The sequence below is a fragment of the Mya arenaria genome, chromosome 7 (genome assembly GCF_026914265.1).
Source record: "Mya arenaria isolate MELC-2E11 chromosome 7, ASM2691426v1".
NCBI lineage: Eukaryota > Metazoa > Mollusca > Bivalvia > Myida > Myidae > Mya > Mya arenaria.
This window is the reverse complement of record NC_069128.1, coordinates 40,152,536-40,178,254: the sequence shown is the minus strand read 5'-3', so window position 1 is coordinate 40,178,254 and position 25,719 is coordinate 40,152,536. Positions and strand designations below refer to the sequence as shown.

The following is a 25,719-nucleotide window of genomic DNA, read 5'->3' as shown; positions in this document are numbered from 1 at the left end:
ATGTGTGTTTGCGGCAACTGGATGATTGTACTCTCAGCGTTTTTTCGTCGCTGGATATTTGGACATTCAGGTGTGTACATCCATTTGTCTTAAAGTGGCGACACTCTTATTTAAAATCAATACATACACATGTATAACAAACAAAAATATTGAGTAATACACTATCAACTTATTATTAAATAATGCATTTATGGAGAATATTAATTACTGATAACAGTTTATAGTCGTGTATTTAATAGCTGAAATATTAAATGATTGATGAATGCTTAAATATTTACTGTGGTCTACTATTGTTACATGTAGTAGAAATACGGTGTTTTCTGCACCTTTCTTTCAAATTAAACACAGCTTCTTCCATAAAACAAACATGTATTAATCCTTTTCGGTAAATTAAATCAATTGAATTAAATATGGTAAATTTCTTTTGGTAATAAATGTGCATCTTAAAACTTAGAGAGGACACCTCCAGTTTTGAAAAATATATTTCGTTTGGTTGTAAAACGTCTTTTCATAATCGTAATAACGTGCGTGTGCCCTTGGTAATGTTAATGGTATCTTTGTCTTTCAGTAGCCCTAAAAATTAAAGCAAATATATTTTTACTACTTTAGTAAACAAATTTAATTCTTTAGGCATTTCGAATATGATGAATATTTCTTTTTTCCCATTTAATATAAGATATAATTGATAAACACCATGTCCTTTGAAAAGTATCTCTTTACATTGTCCTTTTTTCGACGAGTTGTTGTTGTTGTTCGTTGGTTTGTCGTCTTCGTCAATGTTGTTGTCACAGTTAAGAAATAAAATGTTGTCCATTAATAAAAAATAAATAAACTTGGTACGTATTTCAAAGAGTCATCCATAGCAAAGCCGATATCTCTAATTGTAACAAATGTTGATTGTTTGCCCTTTGAAGACTAAAAAATGGCGAGCTTTGGTTTTTGCTCCGAGGACTTGTTATGAGATTTAGCGTATATCTTTTAGGTTGTGTATATTACGGATTTTCCACAACGATGTTTGGGATTACCCAGATCTTTCTTCTCTCGGCCATCGCCTTCGATCGCTTTGTGATCATTGTAAGACCAAGGGGATTTTCATTCTCCAAGACGACAGCAAAAATCGCAGTTTTACTGTGCTATATAACCGGTTTCGGATGGGCCTTATTACCTGGTAACGTTCTGTCATTAGCCATGTATTTGCCTGAAAATGTTTGTTTATAGGAATGTGGTGTTTCAGTTTGCAAACATAAGACGGAAGTGAGTTAAGGCGGTTACGGAAAACAAAACAAACTCAGAACATCCTCTTCCCTCTGCTATTTTCTATAGTACTGTCGGTAAAAACTTGAACGGACTGGAAAGTCTTAACTTTAGCTTTTTTAAATACAGTGCTGCCTTTAAATACAAAAAGTGATCAGTATCTTATCGCTTTCCTGTCTGGAAACTTATTAAAATTTTAACATCGTATAGCTGCTTAAAATGTTTGTTTTTTGTTTATTGAAATAGCGTTCCATTTTGTGACTGGTGTTATATCGAATTTGAATAATATTTTGTTTCATTAATTGTATACACCTTGCTCTATTATCACTCTTAATTTAATCTTTCAGTACTTGGATGGAGTTCCTATCAACTAGAAGGGATCGGTATTCGATGCGCCATCAGCTGGAAAAGCAACACCCGTGGAGACTTGGCGTTCTCGATGTCAATTCTTGTTTGTGGATGGGTGTTCCCGCTGGCATTGATCCTTTACAGTTATGGTGGAATATTCTGCAAGGTAATGCGATCTTACTTTATTTTCTTTTTTCTAATTAATGACGTATTAGTCATGAGATAGTTGTGTCTGGTCGGATCAAAAAGCTCTTGCTGTGAACAACACATGAGAAAAAACAACATTGAATATGAATGTGCATATTTTAAAATCTAACCAGACCTCACATGTTATAAAGTTTTTTTTAATTAAGCATAGACAGCTGATCTGAATAAGCAAACACGTATTCATCCATAAATGAAAGAGTGTTAGCTTGTTCCCTTTTGTTTTTATTCGACTTTAACCATTTTGCCATATCAAGTAATAGCACTACATGTGTACGTTTTTACAATCTAAACACACATATTATTTATAGCAAAAAGTAACCTTCCAAAATGAGTATCGTTTCCGCTCGTGATTATCACGGAACTTGAGGTCCAGTATGTATAATGGCATAACTCACCGACAAAGAGGAGTTTTCACGTCTGTTGTCAATTTTATGAAAGCAATGGCCGACGGGAAACCAAAAATTGCCACACCTAGATTACAATAATACTACAACAAACTAATCGATGAATGAACATTAAAATAAGTTTAACACAATTTATTGACACACTTCCTTCTCCAGCAGAACCGGTATTTACACGTTTACTGGAAGATTCAGGTAAAGGTGTTAAGTAATTCAACTGACAGGGACGTGTTTTGCTTAACGTATTTATTTTACTATTTATGTTTGGAAACAGGATTTATCCCAACCAAATGGCATCATATATTCTTATGAAACAAATTACTTAAGTTAATTAGTTTTGATCGACCCTTGCTATGCTCCCATGGTGAAACGTCAAAATGTAATCAATAATTATTTGAAAAATGGAGAAATTGACGTCTAAATGACAAGACATGTAGAATGATTTTTTAGTTTCCTTTCACGTGTCATTTTAAGACTGAGATACTACTATTCTAAAACGCTAACGTGTTTTTTTTTGCTTGCATGATCATGTCTGTGTGCTCTCGAAACACATTTTAAGCAAACATTGTGGTTTTTGTTCTCAACTATCTGTGATACAGGTCTGCATTTGTGTGTTGATGATTGGCCCAAAATGTTCAATAATTGAATATCATTTGTGTGTTGATGATTGGCCCACAATGTTCAATAATTGAATATCATTTGTGTGTTGATGATTGGCCCACAATGTTCAATAATTGAATATCATTTTAATATATAGCTAAGACAAGAGAGAATAAGGACGAAAACCATCAATTCCAACCTACGATCAAGGCGGGAAAGAAGAGATCGACGCATGGCAGTAACTGTTCTACTTATGATTGGTAAGTGTTGTCAAGCAAACACTGTGTAAATACAATCATCATCTAAAACCAACACAATACAAATGTTTCAGAATAAAATAGTGTTAAGAAAGTTGCATTCATCTAAAATGATGGCATGTAAATGCTCCCTCGTTTTATTGGCATTCGTATCAGTGATTGTGAACGCCTTTTCGTAACAAATCTATAAAACTGAAGAGAATGGAAACGAAACAATAAATGCAATTATCTATTTTGCAATGTGAAGATGATAAATGTATTATTGAAGACTGTTTATTTATTTTTTTAAAAAGTGATTATCCTCGGATCAATATCCGTTTTTCGTATTTTTAGTTAATAACATTACAATATTACCATTGATTGATTAAATACTAAGGATGCGAATGAATATTCGAATATTCGATCAAACGTTTGGTATTCGAATGTCAAAATCGGTATTTGAATATTCAATGTTTTGTGTGTGAATAAATGTATAAATAAACCTTTTGCCTACAACTCTGTTGTTGTGTTTAAAGTTCGTTTGTCCTGTTTTTACAACGATTGGCCTATACTGCCAGAGGTTTGAATGTGATGACAATACATCTAACACGCGTCATATTTCATTAAGGGACATATCGTCGGGTACTACAAAAAGTCCCCGTAGTTTTACAATAACTGCCTTTTTAGACAAGTTACACAAAATCAATTATTTTCGGTAAATGACAATTAAGGTATTAACTAGTTCCCGAGTGGGTATGTTTTTTCCATAGTTTTATTTAGTGGAGGTCAATCCCAGAACGACGCTGCTCGTCCTACGGAAAGACCAGAATTCCATCTTAGTTCACGTTAATAACAAATATGAAGGTACATGAATATAAATGAAAAGTTTTGTTGTTTTACTTTGTTCATAATGTATTACTTCATGCCTTTCTGAAATAAGGAATTTCAGAGGCTCATTTGGTGAAATTCAGGGTCTGTCGCACGTATTGGTTACGACAAAGTAGGGCTAAAATGCCCCGACTATTACTTTAGCGAATACTATAATAGTTAACACAACTTTTAAAACATGTATTTTGGTAATCGAATATTCGAATATCCGTTCGAAAGAATTACCGAATATTCGAATATCAATTTTGCCATTCGTTTGCATCCCTAAACACACATAATTTTCAGCAAAAATAACATTTCTGTCAATTTTGATCAACTAAAATTTGGAAAATATCTGTACAGGTGCTTCGTTGCATGATGTTTTGATTGATATGTTCCATTCATCCTGTTCTCACTAAATAGTTGTTATAAAAAAGGGATAATATAGAGAGATTGAATATGCTTTTTAACGTGTATCTCCCTCTCTCTCTCCCTCTTCCTCTCTCTCTCTCCCTCTCGCTCTCTCTCTCTCTCTCTCTCTCTCTCTCTCTCTCTCTCTCTCTCAATAAGTGTCTAATCAGTTGAAAAGTAGTTGCGCACTATTTCTTTTATCCTATACTTGGAAGCGCAATGATACTCACTAAAGTCACTTTACTTGTGATATTATACATATCATTCTAAACCTGTAAATCGATAACTTACATGGATGACGTAGTTTGCCAACATATGCCAACATGAACCCGTACAAATACTGTTTCGCTCTGTTTTCGATATGTAACCTCTAGTTTCTCTTTTCAGTTGCTTTCATCGTCAGTTGGACACCTTACTCTATCATCACACTAGCTGCTTCATTTGGAGAAAAAGACATTACCGAACACTGGGTCGCCGTGTTTCCTCTGTTAATAGCAAAAACCTCGATTATTTGGAATCCAATCATTTACGTGGCTAGACATGGAAATTTTCGCAAAGCTTTCTTTGAAAAATGTCCATGCTTGCGTGATTTCATACAGGACATTAAAACATTTTCGATCGCTGACCGACTACTGAGCGATAGTGGAAGCATAACCAATAGTAAGAAGGTTTCAAGTATTTCAACATATGAATGGGATAACAGCGCGTCTTTAAGTGATTGTCTGTTGAATAAGACGCTTCGTGAAACAAGTCTTTAGTCCAGAGGTTGTAATCATGAACTACTGAAGCCCGAGTTGTATTACACAAATGTTTTTCAAAAATACGCCTGATGGCTTTATTAAACCGGACACGAGGTATAGCATATGATCTATGGTAGTATGTCGTGATAAAACTAAACAGTATTTATTCTTGGGTAGACGAATAAGGGGTTCTCATTTTGCGGACATTGCGTAATTTTGTAACGATACGCCTTTACTTCTTCTTGTCATTTTGCATGAGACTCAGAGGGACAAGCCTAACTTTTAAATGGTAAAATTTTCCTATATGACTGCTTCACTGACCGCATTTTTTGCAGTCCGCGAGAAGACTGAAAGAGACCAAACTGAGCTTTTATTGTTTATTTGTACAAGGTGTAAAATGGGATATGACTTTAAAATTATCATTCAATATCCGAAACGACAAGTCAAAATGTTTATTGCCTACAAATATCGGTAAAATGAGTGTTAAGCCAGTATTCATGCCAGCTTTTGGTACATACGGCATTGACAATATTTTATACCTTACTAGATTACCTCGCTGCCGTGTGCGTTTCCCTTCTTGACTGGATGGTTCTGGTGGATGGTTTTGTCAAACATTTCGTCGCATAACTACATAGTATTTGCTTGCAATTTATTAAATTTGTATTGTATTGCCTATGTAAAACTTAGTGTTGTTGCTCGCCTTAAATAAAGTCAAAGGTGTTCATGTCCGTATAACACAGACCTATATGCATACGGAGTAAAGTAATTTATACGGCGGCAGTTTACCAATCATGTCACCGTTGAATGTCGAACAATGTGTTAAATCTGTTGTGCATAAACTTTTGACTGTCGCAAAGTTTGACCGTAAATGTATGCATCATATTTACGTAGTAGTTGTCATTAGTTTATAATGGTTGTTCAGGAAATCATCTACGTTTTTTTGGGGGGGGAGGAGGATTTTTGATCATTAAAATCAAATGTGTAAAACATGATTTGCGTTAAAAAAGTGTTTTAATTGTGTTTGCATCAACCTATACTTTTCGCATTTAACACGTGTGTTTATCGTTAGGCTCATATATCTAAGCATTGTTTTACTGGTTTCAGAACGAGTGTAAATGAGGTGTTTTTTTCAAATTAGCCCACTGAAGTACGCAGTATCAAATATCTGAAGATATATCAATGTATTGATTCTCGGTTTACTCATCTGTATTCAATGATGTTTCTGATTTCGCGTGAAATACACCCAATACGTAGATTCTTGAATTACACAAGTGTAACGTTACTTTAATTAACCTTATATCGCCCAACTTATATAAACGTTAAACAACAAATCGAGCATTGATTATTTTTTTCTTTTTTGCGACGAATGTGTCATGCTTTGAACATATTACAAGTCAATTCAGGTAACAACATTATTAAGTAATTACAGGCCACTGGCCAAGAATACATAACACCAAACGTAATTAATAATGCATGAATAAGTACAATATTTATATGTAAAACTACATTTATAAACCCAGAAGCTGAAAGTTTAAACATAAACCCCGTTAAATGGCACAGAACAAACGCTAAGACATATGGCACAAAAACCTCGTTAGGAAACGGAAATATTTGCATTTTAAATGTCACTGTATCATTCTGAATTAATATATGTTGTTGTAAATATAACATTAAAACGTGTGGTTGTATGTTTGTCATTGGCATTATGGTGTCCAAACATTGACAAGAAGCTCAAAAGGGCAGCAAACACGTATAAACAAAATCAATAAATCTTCATGATTCTTTATTATATTAAACATTTTAAGCCGATGTTATTGGTCGATGACAGGGTTCTCATACCAAATTGATGTCATGTTCAGCATCGGGTTCCGATTCCTAGAAGGAAACAAAGAAACATAATCGTCGAAGATATATTTAAAAAACACATAAATTAAATCTAATTACTTTGAGATATATAAAAAAGGCAATCCGATAAACGATACAAATCGTTAAAAAAGCTAGGCATTTTTAAACTCATTAGGATTTCTTTTAGCAAATTACGTATGGTTTAACTTGTTTCATGACTATATTAGGTTGTCAATTGCAAGTTTCTGAACATAGTACAGATTCAACTTTTGAAATGTTTTGGTGTGTTTTTGTAAGGAAAATGCCACAACCTAAACAATTAGATATTTTCGACTTTCCCCCATTTATTACTGTCAAGGAAACGGCGTGAATGGACACTTCCTGTTTCCAAACTTTACGAGTTTTACTCTGGCGGTGTGTAAATTATCTAGATCAATCGATACTTTGCTAGTTCAAAACTAATAGAGGAAAGTCAGATTTATGTCCGTTTAAAAATGTAGTAAATGAATGTTTTTCTGATCATATGTTCTACTTATAGATGTTCTTATGGTTAGGTTTTGGGTTTTTGAGAAAGGCAAATCCCTAAGAACCATTTGCATTTTTAATCAGGGTTCATGCGACTGATCTGCCAAAACGCGAGTATCTGCATGCACATGCATGTCAAAACAAACAAATTATATTTCCATCATAACAGCTTAAGATGCATCATTGTTAGATCAGGTTTTATCAGATTTTGCTGCTTCAGATGCCTAATATATCATTCAGAAAAAAATAAATGATGTTTTTTGTTTTTGAAAACGTGATTTTGTACATAAGTGTGTGTTTTATGTACAATTGTATTAAGTATCAATAATATTAGTCAAACCAGATGGTGGCATGCTTGAGTAAAATCACCAACGTGGTTTGGTGTCTTTATGTTCATACATTCGTCTTATGTTTTGTATGGGCCATGCAGTCGGTGTATCTGATGGTTTATTTGTTGATTTATCTCTTCGAACTGTCATTTACCATGAAATTGGAGAATGTGTTACAAATGTTCAAAATAACACGCATTTTCATATTAGAGGAAATAAAGAGTAAATGTGTATACAAATTAAGCGTAGTATTAATTTATTTTAAGGTTTTTAGTTTGCATTTAGCTTTATTTTCTTCAAAGGTTCGGCTATATTCGATTAAGACAAAGACTATTATCCACTATTTAGTGGTTACGTATAATATGTTATCATTTTTCATCTTGGAATGTCGGATACATTTCAAACGAGGATGTTGGGTATGTTTATGTTACACACAAACTTAATGGACATGCAATGTTCTGGTTTCTGTTTTTATTGCCCAAATGTTCATTCATACAAACATTTATAAATGACATATAAATGTATACCATTTAATACAAACCGTTATACTAAATAGTATGTGAACAAATAGATATTGATCTAACTCTTTGTTTGAAAACTCCTATTAGCGTTTGTGACTTGTTTTCTAAAAAAAAAAGGTAGACGAAAAAATAAAACAATGGGAGAGGTGGTGTGTATTTGATGTTTCGAAAAAGTGTTCCTATTATAAATGTTAAATTTAAAAATGAAAAAAAACACTACTAACCTTAAAAAAGAATGGATTTTATAAAGTACAGTTCTTTGATGGATATTTCATTCAAATGCGCTTTACAATACTACTATATATTAGAACCGTTTTGTACCCTGTCTTATGTCTTTTAAACAATTGTCTATTGTAATGGTATCATTTTATGATGGTAGGTTTACTCTATGCTGGTAATAAAAAAATCTTGAATCGTGGGAAGTGTTGTGTCCATCTTGCATTTGTATTCGTTTTATAGTTAAATAAATTGTTACAGAATGTGCAATCCTATCATAAATTAAGTATATTTCAATATAAACCAAAAAGTCCCGGTTCGTTTTGGAGTTAATTTGTTTAGAGATTATTAAGAAGGAAGAGCTAATATAACTATAACGTAGTCTGGCATGATGGCTGATAAAACCCCTATTTCCACACGATACATTATAAAACAGAAGGATTGAATGGGAAAAGTCGATGGTATCCCTCACTCGTTATATATATGCTACCAAGGTAGATACGGTGAAGTAGCAGAGCTCATCATAAACAAGACATGTCACAGAGACAGCGCGCTCGACTATTCCGCCGCTTTTCTGTGTAAGGATTGAAAAGTTTTGGCGAAACATGCATGGATCACTGTTAGATTAAATTTCAATGCAATACATGATGTGCAGTGATATTAACATATATGTGGTTATATGGAAAACTTTAACCAGAATATTTAAGTCTTATGATAAATGGCCATTATTTGCAAAATACGGTTATCTTACTCGGTTATCCAGTTGCGTTGGGTGGTTGAATACCATTGTATAAAGTCCAATACATCAAGTAATTGCTGAGATATTATCCTATTTGTGCTAACATGCAAGACCTTAACCAGAATTTCTAAGTCTCATAAATTATATTATATGAAAGATAGAGTTATTTTACTTGATAAAAGAAGAAGGCTAAATGGTTGGGAGCCGGTGTGTAAAATTTCAATGTCATACATGATATATTCGCTTAGGTATTGACTTAAAAGTGGTTACATGCAAAACCTGAACCAGAATTTCTATGTCGAATAAAAAGGGCCATTATTTGAATTTAATGGAAACTTGAGTTATCTAACTTCGTCATTAAAGTAGGTTGGATGGTTGAGTATCATTGTTCAAGTCTCAAAGCAATACCTCAAGTAGTTGATGAGATATTAACCTATGTGTGCTAACACGCAAAACCTTAACCAGAATTTCTAAGTCGGGTAATAAAGGCCTATTATTTGAATTAAATGCAACTTAGAGTTATCAAACTTTATTAAATAAGTAGGTTGGATGGTTAAGTACCATTGTATAAAGTATCAATGCAGTACCACAAGAAGTTGCTGAGATAATAACCTATGTGTGCTTGCACGAAAAACCTTAACAATAATTTCTAAGTCGAATAATAAGGGCCATTATTTGCATTAAATGCAAACAAGAGTTATCTTACTTGGTTAATTAAGTAGGATGGATGGTTGAGTGCCAAAATATCAAGTCTCAATGCAATACCTCAAGTAGTTGCTGAGATATTAACCTATGTGTGCTTGCACGAAAAACATTAACCAGAATTTCTTAGTCGAATAATAAAGGGCAATTATTTTCATTAAATGCAAACAAGAGTTATCTTACTTAATTACTTAAGTAGGTTGGATAGTTGAGTACCATTGTATCAAGTCTCAATGCAATACCTAGTAGTTGTTGAGATATTAACCTATGTGAGCTTGCATGCAAAACCGTAACCAAGGTGTGACGCCAACGCCGACGCCGACGCTTGGGTGAGTAGTATAGCTCTCCATATTCTTCGAATAGTCGAGCTAATAAGGCTGTGAAAATATGTTTATTTTGTTTTGAATCAAATTAAATCGTTTATTTATCTTACTTAAAATACATAAATAAATAATATACATACAAACATATTCTATTTTGTTTAAAGAAAGCCACATGAAGAGCAAATTTTGAAGTGATGTGTTACGCGCTAAAGTAAGAATACACTTTCAGTTGTGTTACATGTTTATACATTATTTGACTATAACTATGTACAATGCGCTATTATTGCTGTTCTTAAAAGTTGTATTCAATCTTCTCAGAGAGGAATACCTGGCAATCATTGACCATTACGAAGACTAATGCACAGTGACTAGTTAACCAAGTAAAAGGTTATCTGGTCAAGTATTCCTAAAACAATGACAATAAAAATGACAATTACAGCGTCCATTATACAGTAGAAAGTCTTAAAAACGTCTGATCTTTTCGTTTAGCTAACGTATATGAAATTGGGTCGATATCACATTTGTTGGCAGTTATATGGCTATGATTTTGGTTGAATGGAAATAAACCAATTGAACTGTAAGTATCAGCTTAATAAAAGATGCGCATGTCACACCATTGTTTAGTTACCAATGTAATACCATGTCCAATAAGAAGGAAGATCATTTCAAATATGACAACAGGTTGCGAATATGTTAGAATTATGAGAGAAGAGTAATTGTTAGATATTGAGATCTTGCTAGGTTAGTTTGAAAACGAATACACATGCCATACAAGAAAATTCACACAAAAAACGTCGCATTTCAAGAAAATCAACCTTTCTACTGACAGACGGACCGATGGACAGTGTGATTACCATTTACCACTTTCAGGCGCATAAAAATCCAATTACAATTGTTCATCATTTAGTAGGTTAAGTACATTTGAGATGATGGCATTTCATCAGCCAAAATAATTGGTTTTGTTTAATTTAATCGATATGTCAATTGATATATGATATGATTACCTAAACCAATCCTGTTTATGATAGTTCTGATAGCTTGCTTTAGAATCAGTTTGAGCTTGTTTATGTTGTTTGATACACAAGTATTGACCCTAGACAACTGGCCTGCGATGCGACCCACTTCATGGGACACCCCTTCACCTTTTTATACCATCTTAAAAATCTCACCATTTCATTATAACTATCTGAAATGATACTTCCTTTAATAAACATTAACGATAGGTATCTTAATCATATGTTTTGCGTAAAAATGTCAATTAATATATAATGACAAAAATAATCATCAAATCATGTTTAATCATGGGTATTTGGTCTGATTACAATCTGAATATGTCTTTAATATAATGTCATCGTAAATTGTTTACAAGGAAAAATACCCTAGTTATAGCAAGGGTCAATTTAAATGTAGAATATTCAGTCATATCTGACAAACGACTAGCAAGCACCTTTCCAGGTTATAATTCCTAATATTGGTTGCCTTTGGGTAAAATGACTTTGATAGTAGCTTTCTGACATGCTTCGATATATAGGTATTTTCTTTTCCCTGAAACCATGTTAAATTGCTTTATGTTTTACTATTACACTGTGGTTATTGTTTGTCAACATGTTATGTTCATATAACCGATAACTCAAACAAAAAGAAATCACTTCTCAATGATTGTCAATTTTGACCTCTATAATTAAAACATTCCAATAATTGATTCTTAGCCATAAAGACAGATATCAAGTTACTGTTATATATGACCTTCTGGTCCATGCCCTGTTGGCCTGTCTTCTGAGGGAGATATTTTACGGTTTAAGAGATTGGAAATGTATTCCCATTTCAAGTTTGCCAGCTCGTTGCGAATATGTTTGAAATATGATAGGAGAGTAATTTGTTAGAGACTGAGATCTTTTTAAACTAGTTTGAAATAGAGAACCCATGACAGACAAGCACATTTTAAAGATTGTAAAAAACGTGGCATTTAAAGGAACTCAAATCAATGATTCTAGAGTCATTGCATCGACAACCTATTTACTGACGGACGGACCTAAAGACAAACAGTGTGCTTGTTGTTAACCACTTTGAGGAGCATAACAAACCAAGTAAAATAGTTCATCGTTAAGTAGGTAAAGTTCGTTTCAGCGCAATGGCATTTGTCTTTGAAAGTGTTTTATGTTTTTTCGTGTCTGTCTGAAGTAAATGGAGAAGCCTGATGCATTACTTGTTTTTCTCGACGGCTCTTTTGTCCGTCGTCGATATTTTTAACTACACCATTGTCTGGCAACTAGATCCAAGTGAGATGAAATGTATGTTGAGTCCGATTCAGGTGTACTGCAAATGTTTTTACACAAAAATGAAAATACCCTTTTCGACAAGCAAACTCTTAACTCGATTATGAAAATATTAACATATTTCAGCGAGATAGCAATTATACACACACTTAAGTGTAAATAAAACCGTTGACTGCGTAAATGCTGAATCGCTAGGAATTAAAACATTACATAATCCTTATGATTTAACATGCTGTATATCTCTCTATAAACATGAAAAATACATTTACAAATATTCAGTAATCAGTACGTATGTGAACCGATCAGTTGATCCATACCGACGACAATATCACGTACATATTGAGAAACATCGTATTTGCATTGCGAACTCGAGTTGTGTGCCTTCATAAAATGGTCGCATGCTTATGCAATGCTTGGCACATTTAGAATATATAAAAATATTGATCATTCTAGAAAATATTAAACCTCTAAAAACTAAATAACACTTGAAAATTTTTAAAGTATATTTCAAAACAAACAAAAACAACCAATAATTAGCAGTATTCTAGACAAACGTAAGATTTGGTTAATTAAGTGAATTATTTGGGAGTGAAAAAGGCAAGCTTGTATTCAAAATAACAAATAATTAGGAACTTAAAATATAATGATACAATTCCACACTTCTATTACATTTCTTTTGATTATCTTTGACATGTCCGATGCCGCAGATAATCGACCCCATTGTTAAAATATACATATTTTATTTTACAAAAAAAAACAACACACCGTAGCCTAATCTTTAAATGATCTACGATCCCCTCTCGGACACCCGTCAATTCACTTATACCATGCTTAATCTATCATTAGTAAAAAATCATGAAAACTTCCATCGTTGGTAACTAAACATGAATGAATACTAGGTAGAACTATAACAAAAACCTGTTTAAGGAACCAATTGATCACTAAAATTATCGTGACTGTTCCGATGGCAGGTATAATAAACTAAAAGTTAAAAAGTAAACAGTTACCATCACCATATAAATACAAACAACATAAATGAACATGAACAGTAATGAAATATCATAATTCACCTAAAAGCATGACATGAAATACATTGAAATGAATGAATACATTATTTTAAGTAAATCTTAAGTGAAATGTTATACAGTTTCATATAAAAAAATAATATTAAGGAGAAGTATATATTCTGTGTCATGGGCATTACTTGAAGTCGTTTAGGATTTTACTTAAAACTTCATATATAGATAAACCGAATTTAAGAAAAGAGCAGTGCAAAGTAACACTATTTCTGGCTGCATTATTGTTTTAATTAGTGTGTTAATGTTAATGGGTATCCTATGTTCAAATGAAGTTGATGCTGCTCTTAATTTGACGGGGATTAAGCCGTATGTGACAGCACTTTCTTCTTAAAAGCCAGATTTAGGAAAATGGCAATTTTCCTTTTTGTATTTCAATTAAGTAGCAAACAGATCCTCTAGAAAATAACTGAAATTTTATTAAAAACAAATATTTAGTTTCTTGATTAAGATTATCATACAAATCAAGTATCTCAATACTTGACAGGACTATAATATGCTATAATAGACAGCTGCTTCTTTATTTCATGTCATGTTTGCATTTTGTTACATATAATTAAGCTTGATATATCAAGATGCTACCCTCGCATCCAATTTTTTCGTCTACTTATTCTGCATATTCACTTTTTTGTGCATACATCACAAGTCTGTTCCATGATGCGATCCATGAAAATAATTGGTGTTCATTAACGTATCCGAATTGATATTGTTTAATTCAACAGCAAGGTTCAGATCTTTGACAGTTGGTATATATATAGCTGTAATGGCTAGATAGTGAAAAAAAATGTCAAAGCTCACCAAGCATCGTTGGTGTTAGCTGAAATGTAAATAGTGTTGAATATCTAGAAGCGCAATGTCCAAACTTAGTATGCATCTTAACGTAGCGTTAATTCATCAATATGGTTAAAATTAAACACCTTAAGCCCTGCCTTGGGGATTCCATAACTTGTATATGCCATACCAAGTGTGTGTTTACCACGTGATCAATTGCATAATATATGCCACGTCGGAAGGCAACATTTTTCCTAAATTGAAAACTGAAAACATAGATTACTTTTCTTTTACTACACCATTTTAAATGAAACAAATGGTATTCTATGCCGCCTAAATATCCCCACCATTGTTGTACTACAGGATAATGAAAAGGTGATTGGTTTCATCAAACACTTTGAGAAACCAGATTTTAACAAATGCTTTGACAGTGCTCCGCCAGACGGCCTATTTTTTAACGAAAACATACTCTTAATCGAACCTTGGTAAATGACCGGAGGCGGGTTTCCGTAGAAGGCGCAGACTGCGCTATGTTTAATTTCAAATGGTGACAAAATAGTATAGTTATCTTTGTTTATTATCTTCATTTGAAGTATAATTTTGGGCTCCGACGTAGCATTATAACATAATTTATCACGTACGCACACTGGTTCCTATTTAGTAAAGGCATATATGAAACTGAAATTGCCAGATCCATATTTGGTATTTAGACGCATGTAGTATCCCTTACTAAGATATTTAAAATCCTTCCCCGTGCGATGCAGAGTGAATATGGACCTCATGTCATAAATCTTGAACATCCTGATATAAAGGCTAGACACTCTTAATTTCAAATATGTTTGCAAATAAACATATATGGATAAATAATAATATAAAATCATATCAAGCCTATCATCAAAATTGTTGGATGCATGCATGTCTGCTTTTTAAGCAGGAGATGCAGCAATGCAAGATTCAGTCATTCTATAAGAGCAGGTTTCATGATATTTGGCAGCAACACATGATGAAATCAGAAAGGTATTCAAATCATTTCATTTTGTTCATTTGATATTGGTACAGGTGTTTTAACGTACATATATACTTGCCTTTCGTGTTCATTGTCAAACCAGATTGCCACAAGCTTGATTTAAATCTCCACTTTCTTTGATTTACTTGTATAGGCATGCGGTCTGTAATATTGTATTAGCTATAAATATGTTATGAAGTCACAATATGTTTCGGTCAAAAGTGTTGATTTGTCTTTGAGCTGTTAACTGGTCATTCAGTGGAAAATTTGTCACAAATGTCTATTATAGGAAAACGGTAGTTCATATGCGAGATGTATGCATATCAAAAGTCAGAGTCACAGTTAAAGTTCCTTGTTAACAGTTTTTTTTTACCATGTTTAGGAAATATTAAAGTAACTTTGCACATCTTCTAACCATGATAAGACATCCAAACCCTTGTTGGACATTGGTCAAACTACATTAGGTTTCGTTTATCTAATCCGTAACTTAAGCATGGATAAGATAAATGAAAATAAAGGGCAACACATAATTAAGATTTATGGTGTCATGTTATGTTCCTTATCCAACATTTAAGTTATATCCAATGGGTCTCAAGTAAGAAGTTCAGGGCCATAATTTCCCTCTTGTATTTCTCGAGCTACTACAGAGTAATATTGTACAACATGATAACATATATGTTCTTTAAAGTAACTTGTGCATAATTTGTTTGTAAAAGATAAATACAGTTACATGTTTGGAATCATAGACTTAAGCGGAACTATTTCAGGCATCCACTTTGCAAACACATGAACACTAAAAGCTGTTTTAGATAGTGTGCAGCAAATCGGACGACCTGAATCCTGACAACAAACACAGAAGTAAAATGAATTAGGATACAATACCATATTTGGTGACCTAGTACCTGTCTGAATGGCGTACAAGTTCAGAACTTTTTCATGCTATATCCGAGAAGACAGATGTTGCACATATCAAGAGATTTTGGAGAATGGATGGCCTCTTGAGAAACTATCGAGACAATATTCCAGACAAATTAATCTAATGAACACTGGTGCTCCGTTTCGGGGACGTACCATCCTAGTTTTGTCATCTAAACCAAATAAACTAGCTTGAGAATTCATTACTCAAAATTGTAAAACATATTCCCATGTCGGAGGATGATTGTGTCATCAGGTGGGGAATTGCCCGCTTTTGTTTGAGGTAATCAACGTTACACGAAATAACTGTATTAAAGGCCGTCTATCATACTGAAACCGGAGAAAGAACTGTGCTGGTGAAATATTTATATAAGAAAAAGATGATTCCGCGCATAAACTCATATGGCCAATTTCTTGGTCTTGTTTTATTCCCCGGCTAGCAACAAATAAATGTGATGAGAATGAGCAACACTTATTGAATGTTATGTCACAAAGTCTAACAAGGGTTGAATAGGTCAACTGAATATTAACCGCCAACTCATACGGAATATGCTCGGGCACAGAGGGAAAGAAAAAAAAACCTAATGCATTCAAAATTGATCAAAACGTTACTCTTGATATTACGTTCTATAATAAACGCACTGGAAAAATATTGAAATACTTATTTCAAATATAGATAGTTGGTGTAAATCAGCAGGATGCCATTTATTTTACATATATTTTGGGTAAAACTTGCAATGCATCATTCTGAACATAATACATGTATATAAATATAATAACACAGACTGCTCTGCCCTCTGTAAAAACAAGCTCAATGTGTTTTTTTATTGTATTTTAGCCTCTGGTGAAAGGCATGTGTCCTTCGTCTGTTACATTTCGTGAAAATACAAGCACAATGTATTACTATCCGGGGTTTTCTATTTACTTCTGCAAAAAAGACATTCATCTTTCTTTTGTTATATGGTCATTTCAGTAATGGTTCAATATAACAGTCAACACTTTATTTCTAACAGAACCTAAACTTACTTCTCTACTATTAACATACCACAATTAAATGAAACATATATCTCTTTTCAACAAATATCTTTATACATACATTTGACATCATACATTTTGAGCAACTCTGTGAAAAACAGGTTTTCTTGGCCTGAGTATACTACTTTGATAACAATTTGTGTTGATCATGAATAGGGGTAATTTTCATTTAGTCCTTGCTTCACTGTAGTTTGTTTTGTTCTGATAAGGGGTAATCCTATGAGTGAACTTGGCAAACATTCCTTTCATAATCCTTCCTTTTGGTTCTATTTGATGATAAGTAACAGTTTTCACTTATTGTCCTTGAGCGTTGAAGGAAATTACGAAAAATGTGGAAGTGGAAGGCTTAAAGAATATGTCACCTCACAAACAGTAATAAATTAGTTTAATAAACTGACTTTACAAAGGATATCCGTTGACCGGCATGCAAGTTAACCCTACGCAAAAGGTATCAATACATATGACCTAGTTATTGCGACCATTGATTAAATAGCATGTATGTATTTACCAACATAGTTAAAAGGATGTTATTTTATATTGAACGATTATGCGGGAAAATCAATCCATAAGTACATTCATCACCAAAATTATGTCCTTATGTATTAACCTTGAAGTTAAATTTGTTTCTTAATTTGTGACCTTCCCTTTTTACTGTATCCCTTAATGTGTTGTTTATTGGACTGTTTATAAAGTCCTATAAATGTAATAGCATTGTACCCTACTAGATTGTCAAGTATAACAGCATCCGGTATAAGTTTTCGAATCTGGTTTATTTGCAAAATTATTTTTTAATTATCTTAGATATCAACTTCAAAAGTGGCAGATAGAAGTTTGCGCATCAAATAAGACATTTTAATTAAAATTAAAAAAAAATGTTTGAAAAAGTATGAAAATTTTAATTCCAATATCGATTTCTCCCGTTGGCCACCAATTTGATTTTAGGTCCCGCGTTGGGGAGAGATAAAGTGGGGATGTATAACTGTCCACATAGATTGAGGATTATTTTTTTATGTAGCTATTTAGTAAATTCAAGTTAATAACAAAAATAAACAATGCAAGCTGTAACAAGATTTCGCGTATAACATCGGCTTTCTCACTTCATAATGCTAAACTGCGTCAGATGTAGGTTCTTATTATCCGTTTTCGGGGAAAAACACAATAAAGCCAACAGTACAATCATTGCGAAGCTTTAAAAAATATAACAATTTGCATGGATCACGGCAATTTTACATCAACTTCCTGGTATGCTCACTTCTAATATTTAATTAAATCGATTAATAAAAGGTTAAATACTACTGTAGGTTCGTTGGATTAAAACGAAATGCATATAGTTCTTATTGGATTGTTCAGTATGAAGTCAGTCAAATCAGAAAGTCAGTCATTAAGTACACCCGTTCATCATTAACTCAATCTGAAAGGCAGTGTAACGTTTCACAGTAATAATGCCTGTCATCCAATCGCTTAAGCGTCTGATTTCATAAGGCTGGTTGGCCCAATATGCAATTTGCCAGAGCTTTTTTCTTCCGAGCATGTTCTCAATTGACATTTAAGCATCAATTGGTTTGGTTCGACTCATCTATAAACACATTGCAAGGTTTGTAGGCGAATTTTCATATAATTTTGGACATGTTGTCTGTTTAGTTGTGTCCGCAGACGACAACACCCTCACCCCCTCACACATTTTTTAAAGTCATTTTAAGTCCCTCGTCCATTTTAAATGTTAGACAACCTATGATCTATTATGACGATTAACAATGTCAGAAATGTTTACATTTAACTACGCTGCAAGAAAAATAGTTATGATATAATATAATTATTTCAATTAAGCTGTTCAAATAAATGACTTCACCCTTAGATATTTTATCAATTTTGCAATGAAACATTTCACTGGCAATCAATTTAAAATTTGATATATGCAATATAAACCAAGAAGATTACTTTAGAATAAATACAACACATGTCCGTATGCCGTTTCTTTCACAGTTAATAGTTGGCCACATAAAGCATATAAAGGGAACTTTCAACATTTGGACATTCACCGTTCATAGAGTCGCCAAAAGAAAAATTGTCTAAGACGGCTGTTTATATTAACTAGGTAAACATGCAATAGTGCAGATCTGATGAATTGCTATTTCTAGCTTAACACTCATGACAACCATACATCTTCTCAAAATACAATTTAAAACCAATAATTCAAATTTGCACCTACAACTTGGGTGGGGGGACTGAACATTTGTGAATTGTAGAGTTCTTTCACTGATTTATAGGGAAGACGTGTTTGAGCATTAACACCATTAATTTAAGAAATCATTTTATTAACTTTGGACATACTTATGGTGCACCATATTTGCTTATGTTTGAAAATATTAATTACACAGCCTATATATCAAAGATTGTCCTATTATGTTAAAGCAGTTAATATTCTTACCATAACATGCGACTAGGTGGTTATGATGCCCTTTATGATTTCCTTTGTGGGTTTGTAGGGTTGATACCAGGAATTGATGTAAGAATGGACTTGAATTTGGGACAAACTCTTTATTATTATATTATTTAAACTATTGACATTGGGTAATTTAGGTTTTGGGGCGTATTTTAATATTTTTCCTCAACTGTATTGACACAGAAATAAACTTTAAGCAAAAACAATATACTGAACATGCCCCCTATCAGGGTAGGGATGGATGGGGTTGCAGGCCCACCTTCCAAACTCTTCAAGAAATCTGCTGGTTATTTTAGAAGCCTAATCTCAGTTGATAAGAGCAGGTGTTTTAGGACCACACAAGCTCTGTTTTGTTTTTGAAATGAATACTATCAATGTTACTAAATATAGAAGAGAACAGTTGAAACTGCATAACTTTTTTAGAGTTGATATGTATTGACCAAACTTCATATAAAGGGCAACATTATAGATACTTTTCATTGGAATGTGTTTGGGCCTCTATGGTCAAGGTCACTGTTATTTAAAAAAGAAAAAAAAACAGTTAGTACTGAATAATCTTAGTTAGAGTTTACACATCTTGACCAAACTTATATAGAAAGAAATAATGGAGACCTTACAATTTGCGTTTGGGTCCCCTTGGGTTAAAGTCAATGTCGATGTTACCAAAAATAAAACAGAAAGGTTGAAGCCAAATTACTTTATTTTGGGTTGATATATCATGACTAATCTTGGTATTTAGGAAGAGTTAATGGATTTTTTTATTAGATTCCGTTTGAAGCCCCTTGGGTCAAGGTCAAGGTCACTGTTACTGAAAATAGAAAAACGAATGAAAGCTGAAATCTGAAGTTTTTCTGCCAATCATTGAAAACCTGGTTTCGTTGCATTGCGGCCCTTTTTGTATGACTTGGATGGTTATATAAATATATTGTTGTGTAGTTGTGGATAAATAGCAGTTTTGGAGTACGTAGAATGTTAAAATGTAGTGATACTTCAATTCGACTTCAAGTTGCAAACCTTCTGCATAGAAAAAACAAGCCTTAAACTGTTTCAAAGATACTGTTGACTAATTTTAAGACAAGTTCAGTTGCCACACATTACTTATAATAGTCCAGTGTAGTGCGGCTTTAAAATTTGTTAGTTATTGTAAGTTACGTACATATGAAACAAGAATTTTGTTTTAGTTCAATGAAACGCAAATTAATAAATCAAAAGTTTCATAAATAATGCAGGAAAAACATTGCTGTGTGTACGAGTTTAAAAATCTGACACCAAAATACCATACCCACTATTGCAACGCTATCTGAATCATACAGAATCTGAACGTTATATATGCAAATTCAACTTTCAAGTAATCGGAGCGCTCTATTTCCATAGTGCCACAAGAGTATGCCCTTCATTTCCACAACATGTTGTTTCATAATATTCTGACCTAGTCTATGACCATATATATTATAGATCGTATAAACCTGTAAGATAGTAACCGCAAATGTCAATGTCAACAATTTAATAACGTAAGGGACAAGCTAATGTTGTGCGAACAAAATAAGCCTACATTACTAATTTGCCTTTCGTATCGTTATGACATGAGTTATTTCTTAACAGCTGATATTAAATAAACGCCAATGGAGTCCGCACATGTTGTAGGTGCGTCTTGGCCCTGCAGTTTTCATTCTTTTGCATTTCAGCATTGACAGTTGATTCATATATGACTACTATAAGCTTCATCATCGATATATCACAGTTTGATCGAGGAACACATATTTAGAAAAAAAGGTTATTGTTATGTTGACAAAAAACAACAACACAATAGTGACACGATTTAAACTTCAGATAACTCACAACAAGTCGGTTGTATTTTATATAAGTAATTTGGCATGGCCTTATAAATACGATTTTTTTCCCGGATTTATAATCGTAATGAGTACCGCTTATTAGAGTTATCCTTCTAATTTTAAGACAATACACTGCTCATTACAATGCAGTAGATCACAATATTGCATGATACACTAAAGGCCATTTCAACCATAAAATGATGAATATGTATGTATGCATTTTGAATATGTATAATGTATGACACAGGGTAGTAGTTGTTCACTACATTGCAATTGTCAATATTTTTAAGGAAATATATATGTATGTCCAGATATTTTAGTATTGTTCGACTTTGTAAATTTTAGCTAGTCTGATTTTTTTTTAAATTTTGTGCTTGGGTCACTTACAAGCAAACTATCAAATCTATCACTTTCAAACTTTGGAATACCTGTTCACTATCAAATATACAATATGAAATTAATAAACCGTAAAAGGATAAAATCAAACGAGAGTTCAGCACCCGCAGGCGGTGCTCTTGTTAAATTAATTATTGCAACATAGCTGAGCTTATACAACTCTTGTGCCCCATTCAAAGCAAAACCAATAGTTGCCTTGTATAATTAAACAAGATATTGTGATTGCCTCAAGTATAATTTTCTGCATAGATGTGTTAAGGCCTCAGACCACTATGAGCATTTCCTATAAATTATTTAGTCAATCCATCAATTTGCACGCGAAATAACACAGCTTTCTAGTGTTTTACATCACCAAACACAAATACTTGTATTTTTGTACAGAAAATTATACCGAAAATAAGCTTTTGTAAACTTTCAAAACATTGCAAATGCAACATTTCGAAAGTAAATCTACAAGTCCCGACATGAATCTATGTAAATGGGGTCCTCGATTTCTTAATCATTCCCTTATTTGATAAGAACTATAAGAACACACGTTCATGATCAGGGAAATTGAGCTTAAAATTAACTCAATTACAAGACGTTTTCAGTATAACACCACACTTAAAATAGTATAAGATTGTGATCTACTTTTACTTCCAAATCAGATTTCAACTGTACAAAATATCATTTTTATTTCACTGGTAAATCTCTAGACATAAAAAAAACACCAAGTAAAAGCTAAACTCAAAGGGGAAGGACATTCTGTTACGTTTTAACCTAGAGACAACCTTGATTATTTACTGATTTAATTTCAAACATTTATTTTTTTTATCTCGTTTCATAAAACTCTTGAGGTAACATGATAATGATGAATGTCATTTCGGGATTGATAGTAACCGCGAATGTGAAGGATATTCTGTATAACGTACTACAGTAGATAAATCTGTTGATAAGTGTTGCAGAATGACAATGTATTCAACGATCTTTATGAGCTAGAAAATAATGAATAACTTTTTAATGACTGCATGGTAGTAGACAACAATTAGTTCGATTTTAATGATGTCTTATGAAGAACATCCTGTATCATTAAGGGCAGGAGAAATTGATAAATCCCTGGGTAATGATGTACAAATTATATTTGTATAATATTAAATAACCATAAAACTAAAGTGCACGAGTTATATATAATTCTTCATAGTTGATGTTTTATTGGTAAACACTATTTATCGAAAGTTTATGAAATAAACGACAACGAAGCACAAATATATTTTTATGTTTAATATGGAATGTATATATATATATATATATATATATATATATATGGAAAATTACAGAAACAAGCTCAGTAGCCAAAAGTTGAAACATAAACCCAGTTAAATGGCACAGAGTAAACGTTAAAGACAGAGAACACATAACAATAACAAACCAGAAACAACACAAAATTTCACAAACAACACAGTACAAAACTCCACAAACAACAAAGTGCATATCGAGGGGTGAAAGCGAAAAGGTTCTATATTTTTCTTTATTCAATGCCACTTAGAACCTTTTCGCATTCACCCCTCGATATATAGTATATAAATAACAAGGTATGTTTATTAAGGATTCTTAAGTACCGCCTTGGAAAGGTCAGTAGACTAGTAAAATGGTTTTAGGAATAGGTGAGGAAAATGTTTATACATAGGTGGTATTCTTGTATTGTATTGCAAAGTTTATAGTAATTATAAGCTAAATATTCAATTGATACAATTCATATTTTCAATACGATGATTTAAAATAATGTCATATTTCTAATGAAGGATAATAATTTAATATAACTTTTGTTTCGTTTTCAATTGTAGCTGAACCATTTGAGTCTTACACACAATATACTTTATAATATATTTATCAATTATATGCACATGTTCATTCCAGAGACCCAAACAGTATCAAGTCCAATTTCTTAAAAATGATAAATTATATTGTCAACAAGAAGGGTTACAATGAAATGATGATTTGCAGTTTGCTACTTGAGTCTGAACTCTGACCTAGGACTGTTCGTAATCACGGCATTGATGTTAATTTTTGAACTTCGATTGAGCAATTCAAAGAGAAAGTCCAATCGTTTTCCAAGACGAAATTTCCCTCGTTTCTTTCCTCGTTCAGTTATATACTTTAAAGTGCATATGTTCTGGCTACTCAGAGAGTATCTAAACGCATGCATTTCAGTTATTCCTTATCACAGGCAATTCATGTAAGAACATGTAATCAAACTTAGTGATAAATTAATCATTGTGAAAATATATAAAGTTAGATAAGATCGTCTTTTGCCACACATGTAGGCAAAACAGTAGTATAGATGGTCCTCCGTAGTCAAATTTGCATAATGACATCATCAATTATAAATAGCCCTCCGTAGTCAAATTTGCATAATGACATCATCAGTTATAAATAGCCCTGCCTAGTCAATAAAGTAGGGGTCACGCCAGTCCAACTTTTTTGAGCGGATGATATTGAATAGCAGCAATGAATGAAGAATCTTTACGGGGACTGATTTAATGTATCAATAAAGTAGGGGTCGCGCAAGTTCATTTTTTTATTAATGTTAATCATATGAGTTGTAACACGACTGTGATCTTGATAACATCCTCATATTTGGCGGGAACCAATGAAAATGCAATGGTCAGTTAGTCTTTTCATTAAATAGTTTGCTATATTATTTTGCTGCTCTTCATCATGAAAGGGTGCATATCATCTCACGTTACTCAAAAACATTTGGTGAAGAATACCGACGCCTCTGTCTTTTTGAATAAGAACATCATGATGTTTTGTATTCGACAATGTTTCAATGATCCAGATAGAGTAAAACTAACATCAAATAAATTCGTTTTAGAAAAAGACATGAAGTCTAACATTGGTGTTTTAGGGTATGCCAAAACCCTTACAAACAAAGTCAGGGTGATTTGCAATAAGAAAAAAAGATTTTGTTGTTTCAGCGTATCCAATAAAGTAGACAAAGCAAGCCTCTCGTAGGCATTTACCCTTTTTAGGGATAAGGTCCCTCTATAGGGATCCATAACTATCAAATATATTTTTACCTGTGACGGTGGTGGAGCACATGTTTGAACAAACTATAAATAGAAGATGACTTAATTCTATATACAGACAACCAATCAGAAATAAAATATTAGACCAATGGGAGTGGGTTGCTGTGTATAAAACACAATGTTTCAACAGTCACAAAAGTGTTGCCTCTTGTACGACAAAATGAAATTTCAATTGGGAAACTGTCGATATATTGAAGTAAAAGAGTGGAAAGGGGAGCTCAGGGTTGATCTTCGAGAGTGGGAGAATGGCCAACCGACAAAGAAGGGGATCAGTCTCACCTTGATGCGATGGAAGAATTTGGTCGATGCTATAGAGTATGTGGATCAGGGACTTCGAAACAACGACGGCTATAAAACTCATCTAGGAGGAAATGTGTACATATGTATAGGAGAGGGAAGCGTATGTGTGGACATCAGACAGTTTTGGAAACCCGAGAACGAAGTGGTCCCTACCAAGAAAGGTCTTTGTTTGAGACCTGGAGAGTACCAGCGTTTAAAGGAACTGATTCCTGAAGTAGGCCGGACGCTACCAGAACTAGACGGGGTGGTCCCCTGTTACCTACAGAGTGACCACATGAACCAGTTGGGGGCTTTGAAATGTTCCGAGTGTAATCCTTGTGATTTTCACAACCATTAG

The 25,719-nt window shown here is 33.2% G+C and overlaps 1 protein-coding gene across 1 annotated transcript; it reads left to right on the top strand.

Moving 5' to 3' along the window:
- LOC128241136 (melanopsin-A-like) lies at window positions 1-25,719 on the top strand. Its single transcript, XM_052958109.1, has 5 exons — window positions 1-70; window positions 983-1,168; window positions 1,602-1,768; window positions 2,968-3,070; window positions 25,280-25,719. Exons 1-5 carry the CDS (start codon window positions 1-3, stop codon window positions 25,717-25,719), a joined length of 966 nt encoding a protein of 321 aa, XP_052814069.1.

Excerpts from the sequence above, each read along its gene's own strand:
- LOC128241136 (XM_052958109.1), top strand. The coding sequence starts at position 1 with ATGTGTGTTTGCGGCAACTGGATGATTGTACTCTCAGCGTTTTTTCGT. Across the intron at positions 1,169-1,601 it reads CGGATGGGCCTTATTACCTG|TACTTGGATGGAGTTCCTAT; the intron begins GTAACGTTCTGT and ends TTAATCTTTCAG. Across the intron at positions 1,769-2,967 it reads ATGGTGGAATATTCTGCAAG|CTAAGACAAGAGAGAATAAG; the intron begins GTAATGCGATCT and ends TTTAATATATAG.